Source organism: Urocampus carinirostris, chromosome 1, assembly GCF_059441175.1.
Source record: "Urocampus carinirostris isolate Australia breed hairy pipefish chromosome 1, RoL_Ucar_1.0, whole genome shotgun sequence".
Classification (NCBI taxonomy): domain Eukaryota; kingdom Metazoa; phylum Chordata; class Actinopteri; order Syngnathiformes; family Syngnathidae; genus Urocampus; species Urocampus carinirostris.
The window spans coordinates 28,134,984-28,157,113 of NC_142349.1; the positions used below are offsets into that span (position 1 = coordinate 28,134,984).

The window sequence follows — 22,130 nt, forward strand, 5'->3', positions numbered from 1 at the left end:
ATGAATGACGTTTATTATAAAAAAAAGTTCAAAAATTAAGTAACTTGGACGTTCGCTGTAAAAGGAAAAAATACATGCAATTGTTATATAATTCTGTACATATTCTTAATTAAAAAAAAAAGATCAAGAACAATTGTTATCAGCGTAATAAAAATATCCATTAATAACACTTTACATTTAGATTTGTAAATAAAGATATTTTTGGAGGAAAACAATAATTGGAATTTCTAATTTGTAAACCAAACTACAATATCAACCATTGATGTGTAGTGCCTAATTTCGACTCCCCTGCAAAATCCTCCCCCCTCGCATGAACGCACATTCTGCTGCGCTTCCGACAATAGCTTTATTGTTTTAATAAGCTTATTGTATAGAATACAATTGCTATTGTCGGAAGCGCAGCAGAATGCGCATTCACGCGAGGGGGGGGAGGATTTTGCAGGGGAGTCGAAATTAGGCACTACAGCGGCAGACGCATGCATACAGTAGCATCAAACGCTCGCTTCGTTTGCAACGAAAAAAACGAAATAAAGGCTACAGCGGCGAACTCGTTTGACTTGATTAATTTGCCGTTTCATGATAGTCGGTGTATACCGGATGGTACCCATAGTTGACAAATTTGCGTTTTTCCGTACAGATTTTCTTGCACGTCGTACACGTCTTAAAATGCATAATAAACGTACTTTGTACGGCAAAAACGTACAGGTTGATTTTGATATTTTGATCGATCTGCCTGCAGTCAAGTGAAACTCCCTTGCCAGGCTGCAGTTTTTAATGCAGCCGGGAGGGCGGGGTTTCTTGGTGACGTCACGGTGCCTTAAATATGCTGCAGCTGTGGCGGCGGGCTTGCGCTGATGAGGCAGGCAGAGGAGCGGGGGCGCGCGTTCACGAACACACTCCTCGAACAAAGAGAAGCACGCGAGGCCAAAGAGGCGACACAGCATCGCAGCCTACACCAGTGCCCACCTTACCACACTCGAATACCCTCTCACATAGAACCGGAGCGAAGCCACCATGACGACTAACGGTGCCGCAAACGGAACCAGCGACATGCTGCAGATCCAGTTCGGGCTCATCAACTGCAGCAACAAATACCTGACGGCCGAGACGTTCGGTTTCAAAATCAACGCCTCGGCTTCGAGCATGAAAAAGAAGCAGATTTGGACCCTGGAGCAGAGCGGGGATGACTCCAGCGGCAACGTCTTCCTGCTCAAGTCACATCTGGGCCGCTACATCGCCACCGACAAGGACGGCAACGTGACCGGCGACACCGAGACTCCCGGGCCCGAGTGCCGCTTCGTCATCACGGCGCACGACGATGGCCGCTGGTCCCTGCAGTCCGAACCCTTCGGACGCTACCTGGGCGGAACCGAGGACCGCATCATTTGCTTCGCTCAAACGGCGTCCGTGGCCGAGAAATGGAGCGTGCACATCGCCATGCACCCGCAGGTTAACATCTTCAGCCTGACTCGCAAACGCTACGCGCACCTGAGCTCCAAAGTGGACGAGATCGCCATCGACAGGGACGTCCCTTGGGGCGTGGACTCCACCATCACGCTGGTGTTCCGAGACCAGCGCTACCACCTGCAGACCTCCGACAACCGCTTCCTGAGGAACGACGGTGCCCTGGCGGCCGAGGCGGACAAGAACACCGGCTACACGTTGGAGTTCCGCTCCGGAAAGGTGGCGTTTAGGGACTGCGGCGGCAAGTACCTGGCGCCGTCCGGGCCATCCGGCACCATGAAGTCCGGCAAGAGCGCGCGCGTGGGCAAGGACGAGCTCTTCCAACTGGAGCAGAGCCACCCTCAGGTGGTCCTCACCGCAGCCAACGAGAGGAACGTCTCCACCCGTCAAGGTGGGTTTTTGCTGGCTTTTGCTTGAGCGTGTATGAAGAAGATGTGGTGGCATTTTAAAGAACAGTGCACGCACTTCGACCATCTTTGTCACCCAGTCCCGTGCACAATGAATGCTCTATTTAGAAAGGCTTTGTCAAACCTCAGCCCACAGGCGCCAACAGTTTGTTATCGAATTTGGTCCGGCCCGCCCTAAACCTCCTGAGTGTGTCCAAAAAGAAGCTAGTCTCCAGGAGATGTCTATCAAAATTAGGATTTTTAAATAAATGTGAACAAAATGCTCTCTCCATCCACTAGATGTCAGTGTTGAGTTTGAATAGCATGGTAAGTTGGTTCAGCTGTAAAACTGGTTTGTGAAAAAATGTGTTATAAAAGATCCCTTGGCATCCGTGATTATAATATGTACCGTAGGTTACTAATGTAGCATAATAATGAACAAAGCCGTACATTTGGAGTTTGCTTTCTTTTACTCATCCGGCCCACCATCGAACAGAAATTCTGGATCCAGCCCCAGAGACGAACTGAGTTTGACATCCCTGATTTAGAACAGTAAAAGCGAGGAATAAGGTCATTAACAAAAGTCAAATATTTTCTATCCATAAAGATGATAGGGGAGGTTTTTTTTTTTTCAATTCAACAGTGGTCGCTACGAGCGAGTTTTGCATTGAAAACCACATATTCCAGATGAGGCACACAAAGCCCCAGGGAAGGTTCCTACAGCCACGGTAGGAAGGCGTGCCATGTCTCAATATCGTGCAGCACATCTACAAGATGATCATTCTGCCAAAATAAGGTGGAATGTTTCCACTGTTTGGCACAATTTGATTTTATATGAGGTCTCAGTCAGATCAGGAAATTCTCCTGCTTCTGTAACCTTAGAACCCAGTACTTGTTTCGTGTGGAGGCGCGAACTCCTACCCAATATAAAATGAGCTGCAAGGGATGGGCTCCGCTAGGCTGTACTAGCACAAGGTGCACCACAGGAAGTGGTGTCCTTACGACCGAGGCGATTAAGGGATCCGTAAATTGAGTTACAAAAGGAGGCCATCCGTTCTGCTTTTTCAATATGATCATGTGTCATCATTTGTAAACTTTAAGGACAGAATGTTTCATTTTTACATATTTAAGCAACTAGGATGTCATTTTTCAAGATGAGCTTGTCGGTGCATTGAAGATGTCCTTGGTTTCATTAGTGATTGTTTGATCATCTGCTAGCCAAACCCAAATTGTCTCAAGCTAAATATGTTACTGAAGACCCATTCGTGTTCCTTCTTCCACACTTCTTCAATGTTAGCCTCCCCAGTTGTAGTTTCCAGCTAGACAAAAGCTCTCCCACCTCCTTCCTTCTCCATCCTCTTGCATAATTTTCCCTCACGGTGCACGCAGCACCCCCCCATCATCTGACAGTTAGACTGCTGTAAATCGAGCTTGATTATTGGAGCCAAGACATCAAGAGTTATCTTGTTGATGAGTAATGGTTTATAGTTTAATAATGTTAGAAGGGTGTACTAGTATGCCATACAGGAAAAACATCAGTGGAGGCTTAATCGCACTATGAAAGCAGTTGTCACTGAAATCTATTTTTAATCATTTATGACTGAAGCGCAGCATGTCTCCAAAGCCTAAGAGTGGTTTTTCTTTGAAATCATTATTGTCAACGCTTAATACTTATTTCTTTGCCTGAAATGCACAGAAACGTTATTCTAAAAACATTTACATCAGTGTTTTTTACCCAAAACAAGCTTAATATTATAAACCAACTATGTAAATGTTTTTTATTTAAAAACCTAGAACAATGAAATTTAACAAAATATAAAAAAAATATTTATCCAAACAGAGGTTCCATTATTTTTAAATTACTTCTGGTTAAAGGAGCTGTACGGAGTTTGGAACTTTTTACACGCGGCTTCTATCAAGCTCCTGATGTTGCCCGCACAAGTATGTGCATTTCTTAGACGCACTTCAATAAATTATTTCTTGGTAAGGGTTGGCGTTTTGACTGTACTTGCAAAAGGCTTTTTCTTACGTTTACCATTTTCATGCTACACTGATAGAAACAAACAAAAATGAAAAAAAAAACCCTGGTATGAGCATAAAGTTTTCTTCCTACCCCTCATTTCCTTCCTCTTACCTAATAATATGTTCATCCCCTAACAGCTTTACTAATATTAAGATAAAAGCAGATAAGCACGGTGGAAAAGAATATAAGGGCTCTTTTAAATTAGTTGGCCATTGTTAACACATACATAACTCAATCTTGGCCAATTTTATTGTGTTAACATCTTGACAACAAATCATTGTCACCTTCTTCTACTCTTCAAAAGGACTATGTTTAATATTTAGTGCCTCCTGGTGGTACAATTAAATCTTAATTCAATAAACATTGATTTTAATAATATGCAAAATACCTAGACTATTATACCGATTTTAATTTTTATAAATATTCATAAGTCAAGAAATTTGTATTTCTTTTAGATAGCGGGATACATACCAAGTAGTAGTCGCTATGTTTGTCTGGCATCTTGCTGCTAGGCTGTTCTCAATTAGCACCGATTTTCGTTTGCATTAGACAATACAGTGCCCTCTAGCTGTCAAATATCACACATTGTACTTTAAGAGTACATTTCCATAACTTGCGCTTAACAAAAACTTGAATTCCTGCAAAGACTACAAAACCATCACAGGTTTATTGTGATGCATTCAATTGGGTAAGAGAGCAGTTGAAAATGAAAAAAATATAAAATTATAAGAAAAAAACAACAACACATGGACATGTTTCGGTCCTTAAGAGTACAAATGTGCCATAACGCTCCCTGTGCTAGTAGTAGAAAAGCGCCACAGTGCTCCCCCTCCTAAATGGGTTAAACGTGTGGTCTGATGAGCGCACTAAGGGGATTTTGCTCCCTTGTGGTCTGGCGCTCTTACTTCCCAAATAGATCTCTTTTCTACAGCTCCAATTATTTCATAACACTCTGAGCCCTTTAGTTCCATCGGCCGGCAGTGTTTACTTGTCAATGGATCATTTATCCACTTTTTGCGTCGTCAGCACTTTGTGTGCACTCTCTCAAAATGGATGCCAGTTGATGCTGTGTCGAAAGTGCACGGCGAAAAACGGACACAGGACTGTTTGTCAGAAATGTGCCAATGGCTGATAATATTTTGCTTTTATGCTGTTGAATGGCAATCCCAGAGGCATGCCAGATGTTCACAATGGGGAATTACAGGATCATCAGGATGCGTATTATAAACCAGATCGGAATGAAACTGTCTCCAGATGTTTTTTGGACTCAGCAGTTGAAGCAGCCTGGCTTGCACTCAAGGTATCCCAGGTTACGAGGTTGCTCAAAAGTTTTGTAGTTTCTAAATATTGTTTTTTTTTTTTTTTTGTCTTACTTCTTTGGAGGGATGAATTTCAGTCTCTCTACTTTCTTTTAACTTTTATGGTCAGTCCAGAACAGAACCAGGGAACGTGTTCTAGTTTCTCAAAATATCCCTCAGTACCGGATTTAACTGTGTTGCACATTTCTCCAAGTTGCTTTCAAGGCGAGCATGTTGAAAGATGCTCGCCACTCTCAGTTAAGAAGTTCAATGACACAAAATGAGTGCGTTATTTGAAAAGGTAAACATCAAATATTATGCTGCAAAGCGTAAGTTTCTGTTCATTCATTCATTTTCCAACTTTTTGTCCTCATTTTAACTTCCATTATTTACCATGTAACTGAAAAATCTTTTAAACACCTAATAAAATACCAGCAAAATATGCGTCAAAATAAGTAAGCTAATTACGTTGGAGTTGGTAAAAAACCCTAAATATTGTTCAACTATTGACAAATCACAATCAAATATATGCCCAATTGGTCAACTTTAGATGTAATATACAATCTATATGAAATAGATTGCAATATAATTATAATAAATAAGCCAAAGTCACATATCACTTTATTTTCAGTATAGTGTGTTGGCATGCTCTGCTTTTTAGTGAAATAGTTATTCTCTTCTCCCATTTTTTTTGCTTTTAATTGGATTCACTGCGACTTTTCTGGTAGAATTCAGCCTTGCAGCTATATAATCAGGAATCTTTTGATTAGCTCCAAAGCAAAAGTATTTTTACAATTTAACTCTAAGTCTTTTTTCCCCCCGATCTACAATGGCTTATAAAAAGACATTCCTTCTACAGGAGAGAAACAAATTTCTATATGGATGGACAGATAGATAATTTATTCATCCCCGTAGGGAAATTCACATTTACAGCAGTATCCTTGTGTTAACAAAAAAGAGATATAGAATACAAGAATACCCAATATGACGTGTAGAATAAAGAGCATTTAAATCATGTTCCAAAAAATAGACACTGTAATAAAAATAGAGTAAAATATGCAAATGTGGGGTTGGGGTTAAATGTGGGCTTTTAATCCCCCGGGTGGAGGTACAGAGCCTCATGACATGAGGGAGAAATTATCTGTCTGTCCATGGAACAAGACTGTGACAGCAGTCTGTTGGTGAAGTTGCTCTTGCTCTCTGTCTGGAGATGATGCTGTGTAGTGCACATGTATTGAAACCAAGTTTACCCAATGCACTTTTTTCAGTAGCATGGTTGCAGCTAATTTATTTTTATGGCTGATGGCCCGCAGAGAAGATAACGTTCAAATACCAGCTTTAAAATGTATAGCGTTCTTAATACACTGGTGTTGCACTAATTGAGATTTATATATATATATATATATATATATATATATATATATATATATATATATATATTTATTTATTTATTTATTTATTTATTACAATCTTATACTGTATTTTAATCCCTCATGCACTGTAGTAATTTGCTGGTTAAGTACTCGCAGTATCAAGTTCAGTTACTGTGCTATTGGGTGCTAAGGGTTATAACATCATGTTTGAAAAAAGAAGTGGGATGCCGTCACAACATCTTACAAAATCCCCCAAATGTCAATCCCCGAATAAATAAAATACTTAAATACTGAGGGTTTCCATTAAAGAGGACTGCAGTTTCAAGACACTCGTACACCATATAGCAGGCATGCTGTTTTGTGTAATTCGTGCCTATTGCCATTAATATCAACCCCTCGAGATGTTTGTCGCATCCACTTGTCTCCATCTCTGCTAATATGATCTGGAATTCCCAGAGGAACTAGTTCAGCCTATTTAAGTGCAATGATTGAAGGCAGACACGGCTCGTAGAGGGCCATCAGTTCCTGTTTGCTGCTTTTGTATGATTGCTGGCTCTCCTTTGCTTCTGGTTCCACACCAACAGTAGCAGCTTTAGATGGGGAGGGCATGAGGTCAGCTTTCACTATCAACATGACATTTTGTACGTTTTAAAGTAAACCAGTTTGGAAAGTGGGAATGTGACACGAGGGCAGTAAGATCAAGGAGTAGTGTGACCTTACCAAAGGTACTTTCTTTGTATAACATTGAGGGGTTTGGGGGTAGTGCTGGTTTCCTTTAATTAGGATGAATGACGGGTTCGATGGTGGCCTGTTTCTTGGCAAGGAACACTTTTTCATGTTATCTAAAAGCTTGGTGCCTATGGCCTTCGGTCGCATGCGTTTAACCTAAAACAGGAACCTGTTTGTGTGTAATTTATCATTGATAACATTTGTGGCTTTAATTTAGCTTTGTAATGCAAGTTAATTTAAATAGACGAGATCTGGAATCATGGGCAAACCTACGCTAAGACCAATGTTCCCTCTAATTTTCCACGGGTCTGAGCGTTCACACAAAGTCGGTGAGCAGCGCTTGAAACAACAGTGAGCAACCATTATCCCAAGTGTGGCAAGATAATTAATTATCAAACATGTCCAAAACTTGACATCAAGTTACATTTTGCTGAGTTTCCGGCAATGCAAAATTATTTTTCTCTTTTGAATGAATTGACTCATGTACTATTGCAAAGGTTGTACGGCCTACAAACGTCGTTTGTTCTTACAATTCTTTCACAAGATATCCATTTCTTTTTATTTCCTTACTTATTTTGTTGCATAATATTAACATTTTTGGGGGGCTTATTGAGTCGGTTGTATGATACAGAACTGTACTTGATCACATTTTTTAGTGGAAGTACAATGTTGGCAACAAGATTCACTTGATATAATTGGAAATTATTTGAATGCAACACAAACTTTTTCTTCTTTTTTCCGTGTTTTTTTCTCCTTTTTAAAAAAAATTCCTTTAAAAAAATTCTCATTGTGTTTATTTTTTCCGAGCTGTTACTTTTTTCTTTGTTCTCTATTTACTTTTTTCATACATTTCTTTCTTTTCTTTTTTTCTGGCTTTTTTCTGAATTTTTCCTTTTTTTTCTCTTCCTTTTGTTTCTTTTTTTTTACTCAGCTTTTCACTACTTTTTCATTTTGGTATTTTTTTATTTTTTGTTCTATTCCCCCCTTCCTTTAAGTCATTTTGTGCATAATTTTACAAAATATTTGGTCATGTTGGGATTAAAGAAGCAAAAACAACCGAAAGAGCCGTTTAGGACCCGAAAGAGCCGGTTCCTTTTAGTGAGCCAAGCCGGTTCCCTGACAAACTCTACTAACTTTACTCAACTTCGTTCTCCTTCGGCTCGACTTCAAAATACAGCATTTAGGACACAACGTCAGGGGAACCCGTGTATTTTTACCTTCATGCACTGTAACTTTGACTTGAGTCACTTCTTAATTAGTAATTTTGAGCCCTCATTTTTGTGCGCTGGCTAGATTTTCTTGTGCGCTGAGAATGTGCGAGCAGTGCGCAATTGCGCACGCGCGCAGCTTAGAGGGAACACTGACTAAGACCCAACTATAAGAGCATTACTTTTGCTTAGCAATGTTGGTTGTTGTGCTCATTCTTGAACAGGGTTTTACTGTGGCTACGTTTTAAAATTGCAATTGTGTGGTACTTCTCAATTATACTGAGAATCTAGCATCACATCAGAGGCTCAGTGGTTTGCCAAATAAGCCTTGACACCCGTTGTGTGTCCTTCACATCCTCTGGCGGGCAGGAAACAAAACCCAATGCAAAAGCACACACCAAGGGCGAAAGAGAGCGAGTGATTGGTGTTATCATTTGGTCTTGTTTGCTGGCCTTTGCAGAATGCGTAACCTGATATGTTTAAGACCATTGTGTTAAAGTGTTGTGGGAGGTTCAGCAATGAATCTCTCCACGATGTCTACTTCATTTTTGGTTTGGCTTCCTGTGTAGGTGAATCTCTGCACAGCAAACGCCCTTCACACCCAGCATGAGTTTAAATCCATTTCCCACCATGACCTTAAAGGAAGGGTTAGTGTGCGTGTGTGTGTTTTCAGCAGCACGATTAGGTTTGAAGGCAAGAATCGCATCTGAATTTGAACAAAGGCCGCCCGTTTTGCACCCCAGCTGTCCGCCTCCTCACTCGGGCACGAAGAACGATGGCAGACGGGCACGCCGGCAGTTGAACTGGTGACTATCGCGTGCGTTCCTAGCAGATCTACCGTGCTGGCTTTCATTTAACTGAGGCCAGGGGTCCGCAACAACATTCGGGCAGATTAATCTGGAAGACTGGCGGGGATGTGTGGTCACATTTGTTGCCTTGTGATAGTCAAGCATCCCTTACAAACATTTATTAAAATAATCTGTATCCTTATCTGGATTTGGCACACATGCAAGTGCGTTCGCACCACCCACACATAGCCATGGACTCCCTGGGTCACAGGTTTATTTATCCAGATGTCACTGTCCTGTTATGTCTCAAAATTTTATATTTTGGTGTTTTTTTGTGACACAACCACTTCTCAAGGCTTTCTGTGTATATTTTGAGACAATTTTCTCGAACCTAAACGAATGTCTGCTTCACAGTGAGTCCTGATAAGATTACGTTTTATTTTCAAACAACGGGAAATGAAAGTTGATGAATTAGTTTTAGAAAAGTTAAGCGTTAAGTATTTTCACTGACCCAAACTACAGGATTTTTGGGGGGAATAATTTAATAGTGACAAACTTTTTTTGGGTCGTTTTGAACAAACCATTTAAACCGTTTTCAAACTAAAGCTCTTGAACGACTTATTTGTTGTGCTTTTGTATTGGAGGAATATAATAACATTTTTGGATGTGGAGAAAGTTGTGTGAAATCTTTTTTTGTAGACCATATATGTTAAAGTAAAGGCCTGCGGATGGATGTGGCCCACAGGAAGGTTTTCTACGGCCCCCATTTAAAAAAACTTTCAACATTCTATCCGTCCAGCCCTTGGCTTGCTGGCAATTTTTCTATTTGGTCCTCCGTCCATTTGACTTTGATTGTCTTCAACAGGGGTGTCAGTCTGCTATTGAACAAAAGTGAGTCTTTTTCAACACCACTGCTTTTAGATTAAGTGTATCATTGAGAGGCATGCCAGGCTTGAGTGTGGCATCAACCAGCTTAGTTGGACATGCGCATCATCGACTAACGGCCTTTGCTCACCTAGGAAATTAATTCTTTAATCTTCATAATTCACGAAGCTCGTGTTTTACAGTACTTTGAGAGTGAATAAGGCTTAATCATTATACACTTCTGACTTTGAAGGCATCTCACTCGGCTACTGTGCTGATGTTGAATGGTTAAGGTCAAAGATTTGGGAGCTGCGTAAAAAGATGCCTGGACTCAAAGTTGTCATCAATCTTCACTTTTTTTGTTCTTTAAGCATGTGGTTTCCATTAAGGTCTGTTATGCTTACCCTCTCAATCACCTATGAATGTGTGTGTATCGCCAAATATCTGCAGAAATGTAATCTGTCCGCAGAGATCTCAGGTTTTGGAGTCACTTTTAGTGAGGGCTTTACTAGTGAGGAATAAGATGACTTGCACTTTATTATTATTTCATTATTTTTTTTTCCTCTCTAAAAACAAAACATGAGCTAAAGTTATTCGCCTTTGCATGTTATGCAAGTCTTACCCAGAGGAGGCCAAGGCCTGCCTGGATTATTTTTTTAAACATTTTTCTTAATGGAGCCTCACTTTTGGTCCCAGAAGATTCAAGTTTTGTCAAAGTTTTAGCTCTCCTAATTTTTTCTCTTCTGTGTCTGTGAGACAGTAGCCCTTTGAGTTCTGCTCATCAATAAGTGGCTACACTTCCCTCCATTTGGTATGGTAAAATACTATACGTAGCCATAATACAATACAACTTTTACTTATATCTGTACATTCGAGGAAACTGTGCGGGTCAGATGTATCGACATTTCGTTCTGTATACACGTGTACTAGAATGACAATAAAGTAGATCTGAATCTGCACTAGCTGGATGACGATGACAAATAAGACACAGCTTTTGTGATCTACATTGCGGTTTTATGATAAACTCTTGCTAAGTATTTGGTGTTTTTATAGTATTTTGCTGTTGGAACTCTGGAAGGTGTTAAAATCATGTACAAGACATCTAGTGGTCTCCCTTGAGAACAACTGAGTAGATGAGTGTCAATATAAAACTGTAGTCGTTCTGCCTAACTGTTCCATTTTAGTCTCACATGATGGAAAAATGAGTTCTGAGTGCCCTAGAGGATGTCATGCATTAAAATGAAGCACATGATAACATTGGCTTGCTCAAACATATTTCTTTCGGCACACATTTACAAAACGGGAAAACACAGTCCACGTTTCTTCTCAATCAGGGCCTCTGGCTAACGTTCAACTATGACCTCACCATGCACAATGACACGCATTGTACTCCACAAACTGCGAGTTTATGTATTCCAGTACAGTTGTGTATGAGATACTGCAGACTGATTGTTTACTTATCTGTAGCTTATTGTGAGACTGATGTGATAATGAGGTCAGGAGTTGTTCTTTCATGGCGGAGTGTGTGTGGGTGCACAGTGAAATCTTTAGCTTATGCAAAATGTCTACTGCTCGTTTAAGATGTCTGATCCTAATCGGGTGATTGACATGGCATGGGCACATCTAGACCATCAATTTGCAGTTGACCCTTCCTTATGTGTGTCCCCAGGTATGGACCTGTCGGCCAATCAGGATGAGGAAGGTGACCAGGAAGTCTTCCAAGTGGAGATCTGCCGCGAGAACAGGAAGTGCGCCTTCCGCACTGCCGCTGGGAAATACTGGACCCTCACTGCTAACGGAGGTCTGCAGTGCACCGCCTCGACCAAGTATGTGTGTGTCTGACGGCACAATCACCTGTTTGAATGCATCACAGCTCATTGGGCTTGGGGGAGGGGATGCCATGACTGCTGCTATTAGTTTGTAGTTTCAGTTGGATATTTGAGATGTGCGAGTGTGCAGGGCAGTGGTCAGGCATAACTTTTGTTCAAAACTGTATTTCCCGCTGTATAAGGCGCACCCCTTAATTAGTCTATATATATATATATATATATATATATATATATATATGGGTGCACCGGACTATCTCTCATCTCATCAGCTGCACCGCTTATCCTCAGTAGGGTCGCGGGGGTGCTGGAGCCCATCCCAGCAAGCAGTGGGCAGGGGACACCCTGAACTGTTTGCCAGCCAATCGCAGGGCACACAGGGACAGACAACTCACTCGCTCATTCACACCTGTGAATGTGGGAGGAAACCGGAGTGCCTGGAGGAAACCCACGCTAGCACGGGGAGAACATACAAACTCCACACAGGTAGCTGGATTTGAACCCACACAGGAGGTTCCCAAGACCTTAGAACTGTGCCGCACACGCGCTAACCACTGCGCCGCCGTGCTGCCCTGCACCGGACTATAAGGCGCTTAAATAAAAAGTTCATAAAACCTCTTTTGCAATATTTTAATTCACATAAATTGAGGAATTTAAAAAATGTGCATCTTGTACAATAATTAAACAAGGTTAAAATATTGAACATAAGTAATCTGATTTGAACTTATTCTTATTTTACAATCAAAACGACTTGAAAATGGTTTGTTCCACTAGCAGACAATTGTTACTCATTTTAAGTATTTTCTTATTTTTCTGGGAAAAAAAAGTGAAAATCTAGTGAAACCTGATAAACAGGTTAATAATGTTGTAAAATCCCCAAATTACAGTAAACTGAATTACCTGTATTACTTTTTAAGCAACGTAGCGCAAAAATTGTACTGTGAATTTTGACAGTATTATCCCTTAAGCTTTAAAATCATGAAACATTTTCAAAAGTGGTGAGATGTTTTGATGAAAAAAATTGTGCCTTGGATCAAAAAAAAGCTACACGGTACGTTTGCTTGTCAAACTGGAATGCCTTCAGTCTTAGTTTTGGGCTGCAAAGGGCTGTTTTCAACATCATGAGCTGACTATTTTTAAATGTTAGCCCCTATAAGTATTTGGGGCGGATCTTTGTTTTGATTGCTCCCTTAGTCATGACTTGCACACTCGCAGACACTCACACACACTCACAGATAATAGTGAGTTTCCAACCCCCCTCACCAGATGTCATAGTAGCAAGGCAGACTGACCTGTAGGAGCCGGCTGGAAAATAAAGATAGTATTGTTTTTCTCTTTAATTGGTTCCAATCGGTTTCTTTCAAACAGAATCGCATGCAAGCAAAAGAACAAATTTAAAATTGCATCCACTTTTAGTGAGGACTCCTGAGAAGAAAGAAAAAAAAATGGGTCAAAACGGGATCTGCATTCAATCTTGAGTTTTTATTTATGTCCACTATGTGTTAACAAGTTCTCGTGTAGCTTAAATCCAGCTACCTGAATATGAGATTGAAAGCAATGCTTACTAAAAGACAAGTGGAATTGTGCACATCAGATTCGTTGCATTGAAGGAAGCCGCGTTTGGTACAAACTCTACAATAATGGCTAATCATTTATCAAGTAATTGGGTATTAGAGAATTGTCATTGGTGGAATAGAGACTCGTGTGTTTGGGTAGCATTTGTTTAGTGGTCATATTTTGTAATACATATGTATGCAAACATGTCTTTACCACTAAGATTGCAAAGTACTAATCAACACGAATAGTCTTCAGAAAGCAGAATCCCTTCAGTTAATTTTGAATTTCACTTGAGGACTTGAAAGGATTGCATTGAAGTGACTTCAGTGTTTCTCCATCATTGCCATGATCAGAAAAAGAAAAAATCTGATGTAAAATAACCTCCCCCAATTTGTTTGGAATGGTCTGTAAACATCATTTACAAAGGCACCATATGAACTTTATGACTTACTGTATGCGTCCGCACTGTCTATAAATGTGTCGTACTGTCTACTTGTGTGTCTTAATGTAACGTGTCCTAGCAACGTGGTTTTAAAAAAAAAAAAAAAAAAAAAATTAATTTTTTTTTTTTTTTTAATCCAGACACTCAGGGTTACTATTAACGTAATTTGAATTCTCTGTGTATGCTGCGGAATTGACAATAAAGCTGACTTTGATTGGTTGCATACAAGCAAAGTAATGTCCCCTGGGTGGCCTTTTTTGTCATTTGGCTTTTGACTGAAAATGATTTTTTTTTTTTTTTGGTCAGGCGACGACCAATCAGTGGTTAGCAACGTCACATCAATCAAACATACTGTACTTTCAATAACCAGGGAACTGGGAAATTGTCAATTAATCTTTTTAGAAAATCTATTCTGACAATGTTAAAACGGTCTTCCATTTTCTGCACCGCTTGTCCTCACTTGGGTCCCTGAAACAGCGGCTGAGTGGTTAGCACGTCCGCCCCAAAATTCAGGGGTCCCGGGTGCAATTCCATCTACTGGCCTCCCTGTGCTGGGGTTGCATGTTCTCCCTGTGCCTGTGTGGGTTTCCTCCAGGCACTCCAGTGTCCTCCCACATTCCAAAATCATGCTAGGTCGGTTGATTAGCTGGTCCAAATTGTCCCTCTGTCTGAGGGACTGTGTGATTGGTTGTCTGTGCCTGTGTTCCCTGCGATTGGCTGGCAAATAGTTCAGGGTGTCCCCTGCTCACTGCCCGAAGATACCTGGGATGGCCTAGTGCAAAAAGACTTCATCGTGTACCTTTTTGTCATTTGTCTTTAATTTCTTAATATTTATTTTCTACACGAGAGGCAGTTAAAAATGTTTTTATGATGAGCAATCATGAGTCCAGTTTGATTCTGGGAAGGAGTACTCCAACAAAAATATTTCCTTTTGTGTCCTAGGCTTTGAAGTCCACGATTGAAAGTCAGTCAGCATTCCGGAACATTTTGACTCCTGAGGTCTCTCTAACCTAAAACACTTAATTCAAAGGTCTAAACTTGAGATAATAAAAAAAACATCATAAATTGGAATCATTTTATTGCCTCTTTCTCACTTTTTTTTTTTTTTTTTTACTGACATCTTCCATATTAAATTTGGTTAGGAATTAGCTGAAGGATCGATTCTGTTGTGACATTTGGAATCCTCGCAGGCAATAAAATACCAAACTGACTCAAGTGGATGAATTAACAAAGGAGGCAGCAGCTGAGTATGTTTACACTTGCCGCTGTGCAGGTCACGTGAATGGACGTAGGACCATTTTCCCCATCCTCATCGAACGCCTCTATTTTGTGTGTCTACAGGTCAACTAATTGCTACTTTGACATTGAATGGCGTGGGAAGAAGCTGACTCTGCGGGCCGCTAACGGAAAATACGTCGCCGCCAAGAAAAATGGACAGCTAGCAGCAACCATTGACTCTGCTGGTTAGTTTTGCTTTCTTGATGATCTTGTGGGTCGATATTAAGTGCCAACCATTGTCGATAGTTTGCTGAATGCTTTAAAAAGTGCAAGCATTTAAAAAAAAAAATAGTACAGTTGTACCTCTTTACACAACCAACTCTACTTCATACGCAATAAAAATCTTGCTTTGTATAAGAAGGAAAATCCAGTTCACAAGCAGTCACAGAGGCTACTACTAGAGACCACTCGACGGCTCACCACAGGGGACTACTGCCAGCAAAAGCATGCACAATAGTACAGTACAGGAAAAATAAATACAAACTGTGCTGTTAAAATCTTTTGCGCGTATGTTCATTTAAAATTACAGTAACTTATCTCTCGATTTTATACCGGTCAACCTCGGCCCAGCGTCTCCTTATTAATGATCGCAAATCGACCTTTTTAAGCAATCGTAAACCTTACCTTTGGAGTAAAGGCCCGCATTAAACCACACCCCCTACATTGCATATTACCGTATTTTTATTGCAGTGTGTATTTTATGTAGCACTATTTAAATACTCTATACAACACGCTACAGTGGGTATTAGCACGTCACATTGGGTATTTGTATATTGTATTCCTTTTGCTTTATTATTGTATTGTTCTCAGCGAAGGGATGCTGCTGGAAATGTGAATTTCCCTGCGGGGATGAATAAAGTATCTATCTATCTATCTATCTATCCTTCTACAAACGCAACAAGGCACCTATTTACTTACAGCAAGATGGACTATGTAGAATACCACGACAAAATTGGCAATCTACGATGACGTTGTCGTCTACTGCTAGTGACCAAAACGATGCGGAATGGAGCCGAAATGGGAAAGACGAGATCGGTCTTTTTAAAAAAAATCCGAAACTCCCCCATAGAAATTGTAGTAAACGGCTTTGAGAAAAGCAAATGGGTGCAGTGGAAAATAAAGCATAAGGGCTCTTTGAACATGGTTAGGCATTGTGAACTTAATCAATGTTTAACTTTAAACTTTCTTAAGGACACCCAAATGACAGAGGCCACCTTTTAAAAAACACCCCTCTCTAAGAAATTAGAATCTCGAATACAAATGTCTGAAACCTTTCCAGGTGAGTCTGAGGAGTTCCTGATGAAGCTGATCAACCGCCCCATCATTGTGCTGCGCGGCGAGCACGGCTTCATCGGCTGCAGGAAAGTGACCGGGACGCTGGACTCGAACCGTTCCTCCTACGACTACTTCACGCTAGCGTTCCGCGACGGCGCCTACAGCCTGCAAGGTTAGCCGCCTTCGCTTTACCCTCCTTGTGAGATCCACGTGCTCTTCTCTGTCTATCGCTTTGAGGCAGGCAGATAGATTACATCGTTTGTCTTTTTTGCACTCATAATGGATTTGCTCTAAAAAAAAAAAATAGGGATTTCATTTTATTTCATTATCCCTGCTGCAGGTAGATGTTTTCTTTGTCTCTCAGCAGGACTCCGCTAAAATTCTGTAGGGAGGGTTTTGTTGCGTTCCCTGAGATAGCGTTTAAATGATAATGTTTTTGATGTTTCAAAATGAGTTTTTTTAAGTTAAGAAATACAAAAACACTAACATTTTGACTTTTCTCAAATGTAGTTTGAGTATGCCACTTGTTTGATCCCTGTAATATGTGTCATCCTGGAAGGGGGATTACCTCATGTGCGGTCCCTTCTCAAGGTTTTCATTTTCATGTTGTGAGGTTTTTGAGTTTTTCCTTGCCCTCATGTAGGTTTTAAATCAGGGGACGGGTTAATAATAGTTTGTAATTTGGAATAGATAAAGGGCCATACAAATAAACATCGCTTGAATTGACTTCTTGTACTACCTGATTCTTTGAAAATAACATAAAATATGGGAGGAAACTGAAATAAGTTTATTGAAGCTCTAATCAATCAGATTTGAATGTAAATGATAATTATGAATTTTCTTAATTTTGACAGAATTGCTCATTTTTATGGATCCCATAACGTAAGGGCCCCACTTCCTGTGGCGTGTCTTTGGCAAGTAGAGCCCATCCCTCTCCAGGCTGTTTTGGGGGTAGGAGTTTGCTCCAGCATATGAAACTGATAGTACTGGTTTCCCTGTTTACCAGTAGCAAGAGAAACCTCCTGATCTGACTCCGATAGAGAAGCTTCATCATCTGGTTACTGTTCTTTTTCCAGTTTGATCCCGCTCTTGAGAGATGAGTCAAACCTTGGTATTAACGAGCAGCGGCGTGTGACAATACTAATCCTAAATCAGTGGGGAATAACTATTTTGTTCTGAAATTTTGAGTATCTCATCAAGCAATACGAATTGAATCACTTGTAGCTTTTATAGTTTTGTTGAAACAAACGAACTCTACGGTGATGACGTTACATCCTTTGCTTTTGTGACTATCTTCTTACCAGGTTAATTATTGGAAGTATGGTAAAATAGATTCAGTTAACCACTAAGACAATCATTTTTACTAGAAAGTCACAAGGACCCAGCACAGGTGCAGCACAGCAGCTGTTTTCAAAACTGATCCACAGCCACCTAAGCTGTCCTTGGGGTCACCCTGGTGCCCGCAGACACCACTTCGGAGACCCCTGCTCTAAACGGCAGCCCTACTAGTATTAAAGAGGACCTTTTGACAAAAAGTGCATTGATGATATGTGATTGAAGTCGTAAAATTCGTACACTCTAATCCGTTTGGCGTGGTGACCATTTTGTCTCTAGCCATCATCTGAAATTACGCTCCAGCCACTCCGTGATGACAACCAAGCCTGTGATTGTCACATGGTTGGTTGGTTGGATCCCTTAACCACTCTGGTCGTATGGGCACCTATCCTGTGGTGTGCCTTGGGCAAGTACAGCATGGTGGCACCTATCCCTCTACAGGGCATCGTGTGTTTCCACCCGGACTTTCGCGCGTTAACCACTGCACTATGGAAACACGATTGTCACAGGACCAGACTAAAAACAACAACAAAAAAAACTATTGTTGCATGATTGGTCATTAGCTGAACCTGACACACTTGACATCATTCTGATTCCACTTAAAGTGCCAAAACTTTTTCCATTTAGCTGAAAATGTGATCTTGTGCTATGTGACCAAAAAGTCTTAACCTAACCCGGTTCTGCTAAATTTAGGTATCTTTTCTTAAGACTTTTTGAACTTGTTTCTATTGTAAGCTAAGAAAAAACATCCATAAAATGAGCAATATTATCTGATAAACTAGATCATGAGTGACCAAACTATGGCCTACAGGCCTCATTGTGGCCCTTCAGGCCTATCAATCCAACTCACCAAATGAAAACGGCGTATATAATGACAATACTTAAAATAGTAGATCAAGTACTATTAAACGTACAGCGGCAGTAGCTCAGGAGGTAGAGCGCTCGTCTTGGGACCAAGGGTCCCAGTTCGAATCCCGGCTCGTCCGTGTTACATATCAAAGTGTCCTTGGGTAAGACACTGAACCCGTAATACCCCCAATAAGCAGGTTAGCGCCTCACATGGCTGCAAGGCCGCTATTGGGAAATGTGGAGCACATTGTAAAGCGCTTTGAGAAGTCATTGACTTGAAAAGGGCTATATAAAATGCAGATCATTTCATTTCATTATTAATGAAATTTTTTTTTTTTTCTTGACATTTTTGTCCCCCGTCTCCCTTCGTTTTTCCTCATTTGTTGCTGAGCAATCTGATTTAAACTCCGTATCAGCAGATCAAAACAAATCCAATCATTTTTTTCCCCTCCTGACCAAGCGCATCCGCCAGTTTTTATATTTTATTTAAGACCGATCTTGTCTTGCTCAATTTGGCTCTAATCTGAATCGTTTCTGTAGCAGGCCACAACGTCATCATAGATTGCTAACATTGTCGGAGTAATCTACATAGTCCATCTTTTTCTGAGTGAATAGGTGCTTCGTTGTTTGGAAGGTTTATCGCTAAGTGAGGAGGATTTGCAATCATTAATAAGGGGAGCAGTTAAGAGATTAACAGGAATGAGATTGAGGGACTGCACGGAAGCACTTATTGTACACCTAAAATTTAAGTAACTACGTTTAAATGAACATACACACAAAAATATTTTACAGCACAATGTTTTGGCCTGTAGTAGTTTGCATGCCTAAACTGGACAAGCTGATGATGGCTTTAAGTAGTCACAAGCGGTGCGCAGTCTCTAGTGGTAGCCTCTGGGACTGCCCGTGACCTTTGTATAGTGAGCAAGATTTTTGTTCCAAATAAAACTCGTATACCGAAATTCCTGTCTTCAGAGGTGCCCTTATAAAGAGTCACCACTATAATTCAAATCCTTGTTTTCTCCATAATCAGACTCCACCGGCAAGTATTGGATGATTGGCAATGAGCAGGCGGTGGTGAGCAGCAGCGACACGCCCGTCGACTTCCTCTTTGAGTTCTGCGACTACAACAAGCTGGCCATCCGCCATGCAAGCGATGGCAAATATCTCCGCGGCGACCACGCCGGCGTCCTGAAGGCAAACGCCGACGACCTGGAGACGGCCACCATGTGGGAGTATTGAGTAATGAGCTGACGGGCGCAGGCGTCGCCACAAAACGCTCATTCAACCGTCCATCCCATCATCCCCTTCCACCCCAAACACGACCCGCTCCCTTCCTTGTATACATCTCATATGACTTTATGCTGAACTGCACAGAAAAAAAGAGGAAGGTTGTTCTCTCCCTCCCTTTCCCATCCAGCTGCTGACTGCTATATGTTGTCAAAGTTACCACGGGGCTGTGCACTTTTTCCCTCATTCCGAACCTGGCTCCCCCATCTTCACCACCCATATCATTGCTCACCCTTTCCACGCCTTAGCACCGACTGCTCTTCTTTCTACTTGTCTCTATTGTATATCGATGTTCTTCAACTATATCCCCTTAAGATATGATTTTTCAATCTGCTTCGGAGCCGTGGGCTCCATTTTACTGTCTCGAGAAGAAACAAATTGATTTGTTTGTCTGGAAAATTCTATGGAACCCTGACCAAATGGTGTTTGTCTTTCCCTGGGCTGTCTCTTAGGTGTTAGACCTTAAAAATATATACTAGCATCCTGTGTTGTCCTCTAGCTGTGTTCCTATTGGTCTGCGAGAAAACTTGATTGTTTGGGACCAAACGGGATGTAGGAAGTCAATGCCCCATTGTCCCCAGAAGGGTTTAAAGAGAATTGAAAAAAAACCTAGTTGCGATCGCCTCACCAGAAAAAAAAATATATATTTTGGGCTTGGAGTGTTGTACATGTTAAAGTCCAAGACACCGACATCATCATGGTTAAGTGACAAAGGAAAGACCACAAGTAAATATCTTAAAGCTGCTTTTTGGGTCAGAAGAGCACAACGTGAGCCTGATAGTGTGCGTGTAGATCGAGCTTTGTCAATTCAACTGGATTCGGGTATCGTTTCATCTCGCACAAAGCCCCTGCAACTGGATTGTGGTGCTACTACAATTGTATGTGTGTATGTGTGTGTGAGTGCTATTTGCACCAACTGGTAATGTTGAAAAAAGTTCCTTCCAGCCAAGCCCAGTGAAGCATCTCATCCTTTACAACGTCCTCGAGAGCCTTGCCCATGAACCAGATTTGCTGGTTCTAGCATTCTTTTGTTTTCACTTTGACCAGTGTTGAATCTGCCTTTTGAATGAGGTGTAATCGTTTTTTGTTTTGTTTTGTTTTTTTGGGGGGGAGGGGGCTTGTTAGTGATTAAGTAAGGTAAGAGAGGAAGGAAACATCATGCGACATTCTCGTGCAATGTTATACAGAGGTAAAGCAGACGGTCTCGACTTGTTACCCTGCTGTCTGTTACCCACCTCTTTATTTTATCTTGATGATTATGAAATGAATCATGATTGTAGATGGCACCTCTTGATTTTTTTCCCCCTTTGAACAAAGGGTTACTCTCCAGTAACTAATTGGAGATACTGTCTCCATCGTAACCAAGGCTAAGACAAACCTGTAGAATGGCAGATATGAGGTAATGACTGTGCCTTACGCTTACGTTTTGGACAGTAGGAAATTAAATGGTTCAAAAATAAATCTACGTCTTTGTTTTGTATGACTGGAACTTCCTTTTGTATCAAGTTTTTTTATAATTTGATATTGTGGCTTCATCTCTCGTGCCATTGGTTCATCTGAAATCCAACAGCCAATAAAACTGGGATTTGGAACAATGTGTTTGTACATTATTGTTGTTATAAAAGCAACGGTCAAACCAATATGTATACTGTTTCAATGCATGTGATGTATAACTGATTCTCATTTTATTAATAGAAATCAGATTAAAACAGGTTAGTGTTAAAATTAATATATTTTTTTAATATGCTTTAAAGTATTTGATGATCACTCCCAGTGGTAGCTTGCAACTTAAATATATTAGAAAAAAACATTTTTGTTTGAAAAAAGACACGTAGCATCGTTAAATGCTATGTTATGATGCAATGTCTTCAACCTGAAGCTTACTGAAAAAATCGGGCAAATACAGGTACACACATTTGAACTGCACTGTTATTGTTCTCTGGAGAACTCGAATTACCTTTACTGTACTTGCCATAACTTTTTCTTATGTAGCCACATACAAGTAGTTTAGTCAAAAGTAAAATAATTTTTCATTACAGCAATTTATTGTGGGAAGGCAAGGCGGATTGATTGCCTTACTGTCAATTCCAGTAGGAAAACGTGATTGCGGTATTTTAATAAAGTCAAAGTGTGTTTTTTTTACCCTCC

At 40.7% G+C, this 22,130-nt stretch overlaps 1 protein-coding gene across 1 annotated transcript; it reads left to right on the forward strand.

Moving 5' to 3' along the window:
• The first annotated feature begins 833 nt into the window (after positions 1–833).
• fscn1a (fascin actin-bundling protein 1a) lies at positions 834–21,577 on the forward strand. Its single transcript, XM_088333242.1, has 5 exons — positions 834–1,855; positions 11,803–11,959; positions 15,300–15,421; positions 16,516–16,683; positions 19,726–21,577. Exons 1-5 carry the CDS (start codon positions 1,015–1,017, stop codon positions 19,932–19,934), a joined length of 1,497 nt encoding a protein of 498 aa, XP_088189368.1. The 5' UTR covers positions 834–1,014; the 3' UTR covers positions 19,935–21,577.
• Positions 21,578–22,130: the final 553 nt, after the last annotated feature.

Coding starts and splice junctions, on each gene's coding strand:
- fscn1a (XM_088333242.1), top strand. CDS start 1,015: ATGACGACTAACGGTGCCGCAAACGGAACCAGCGACATGCTGCAGATC. Junction 15,422..16,515: donor AGCAACCATTGACTCTGCTG/GTTAGTTTTGCT, acceptor AAACCTTTCCAG/GTGAGTCTGAGGAGTTCCTG. Junction 16,684..19,725: donor CGGCGCCTACAGCCTGCAAG/GTTAGCCGCCTT, acceptor CTCCATAATCAG/ACTCCACCGGCAAGTATTGG.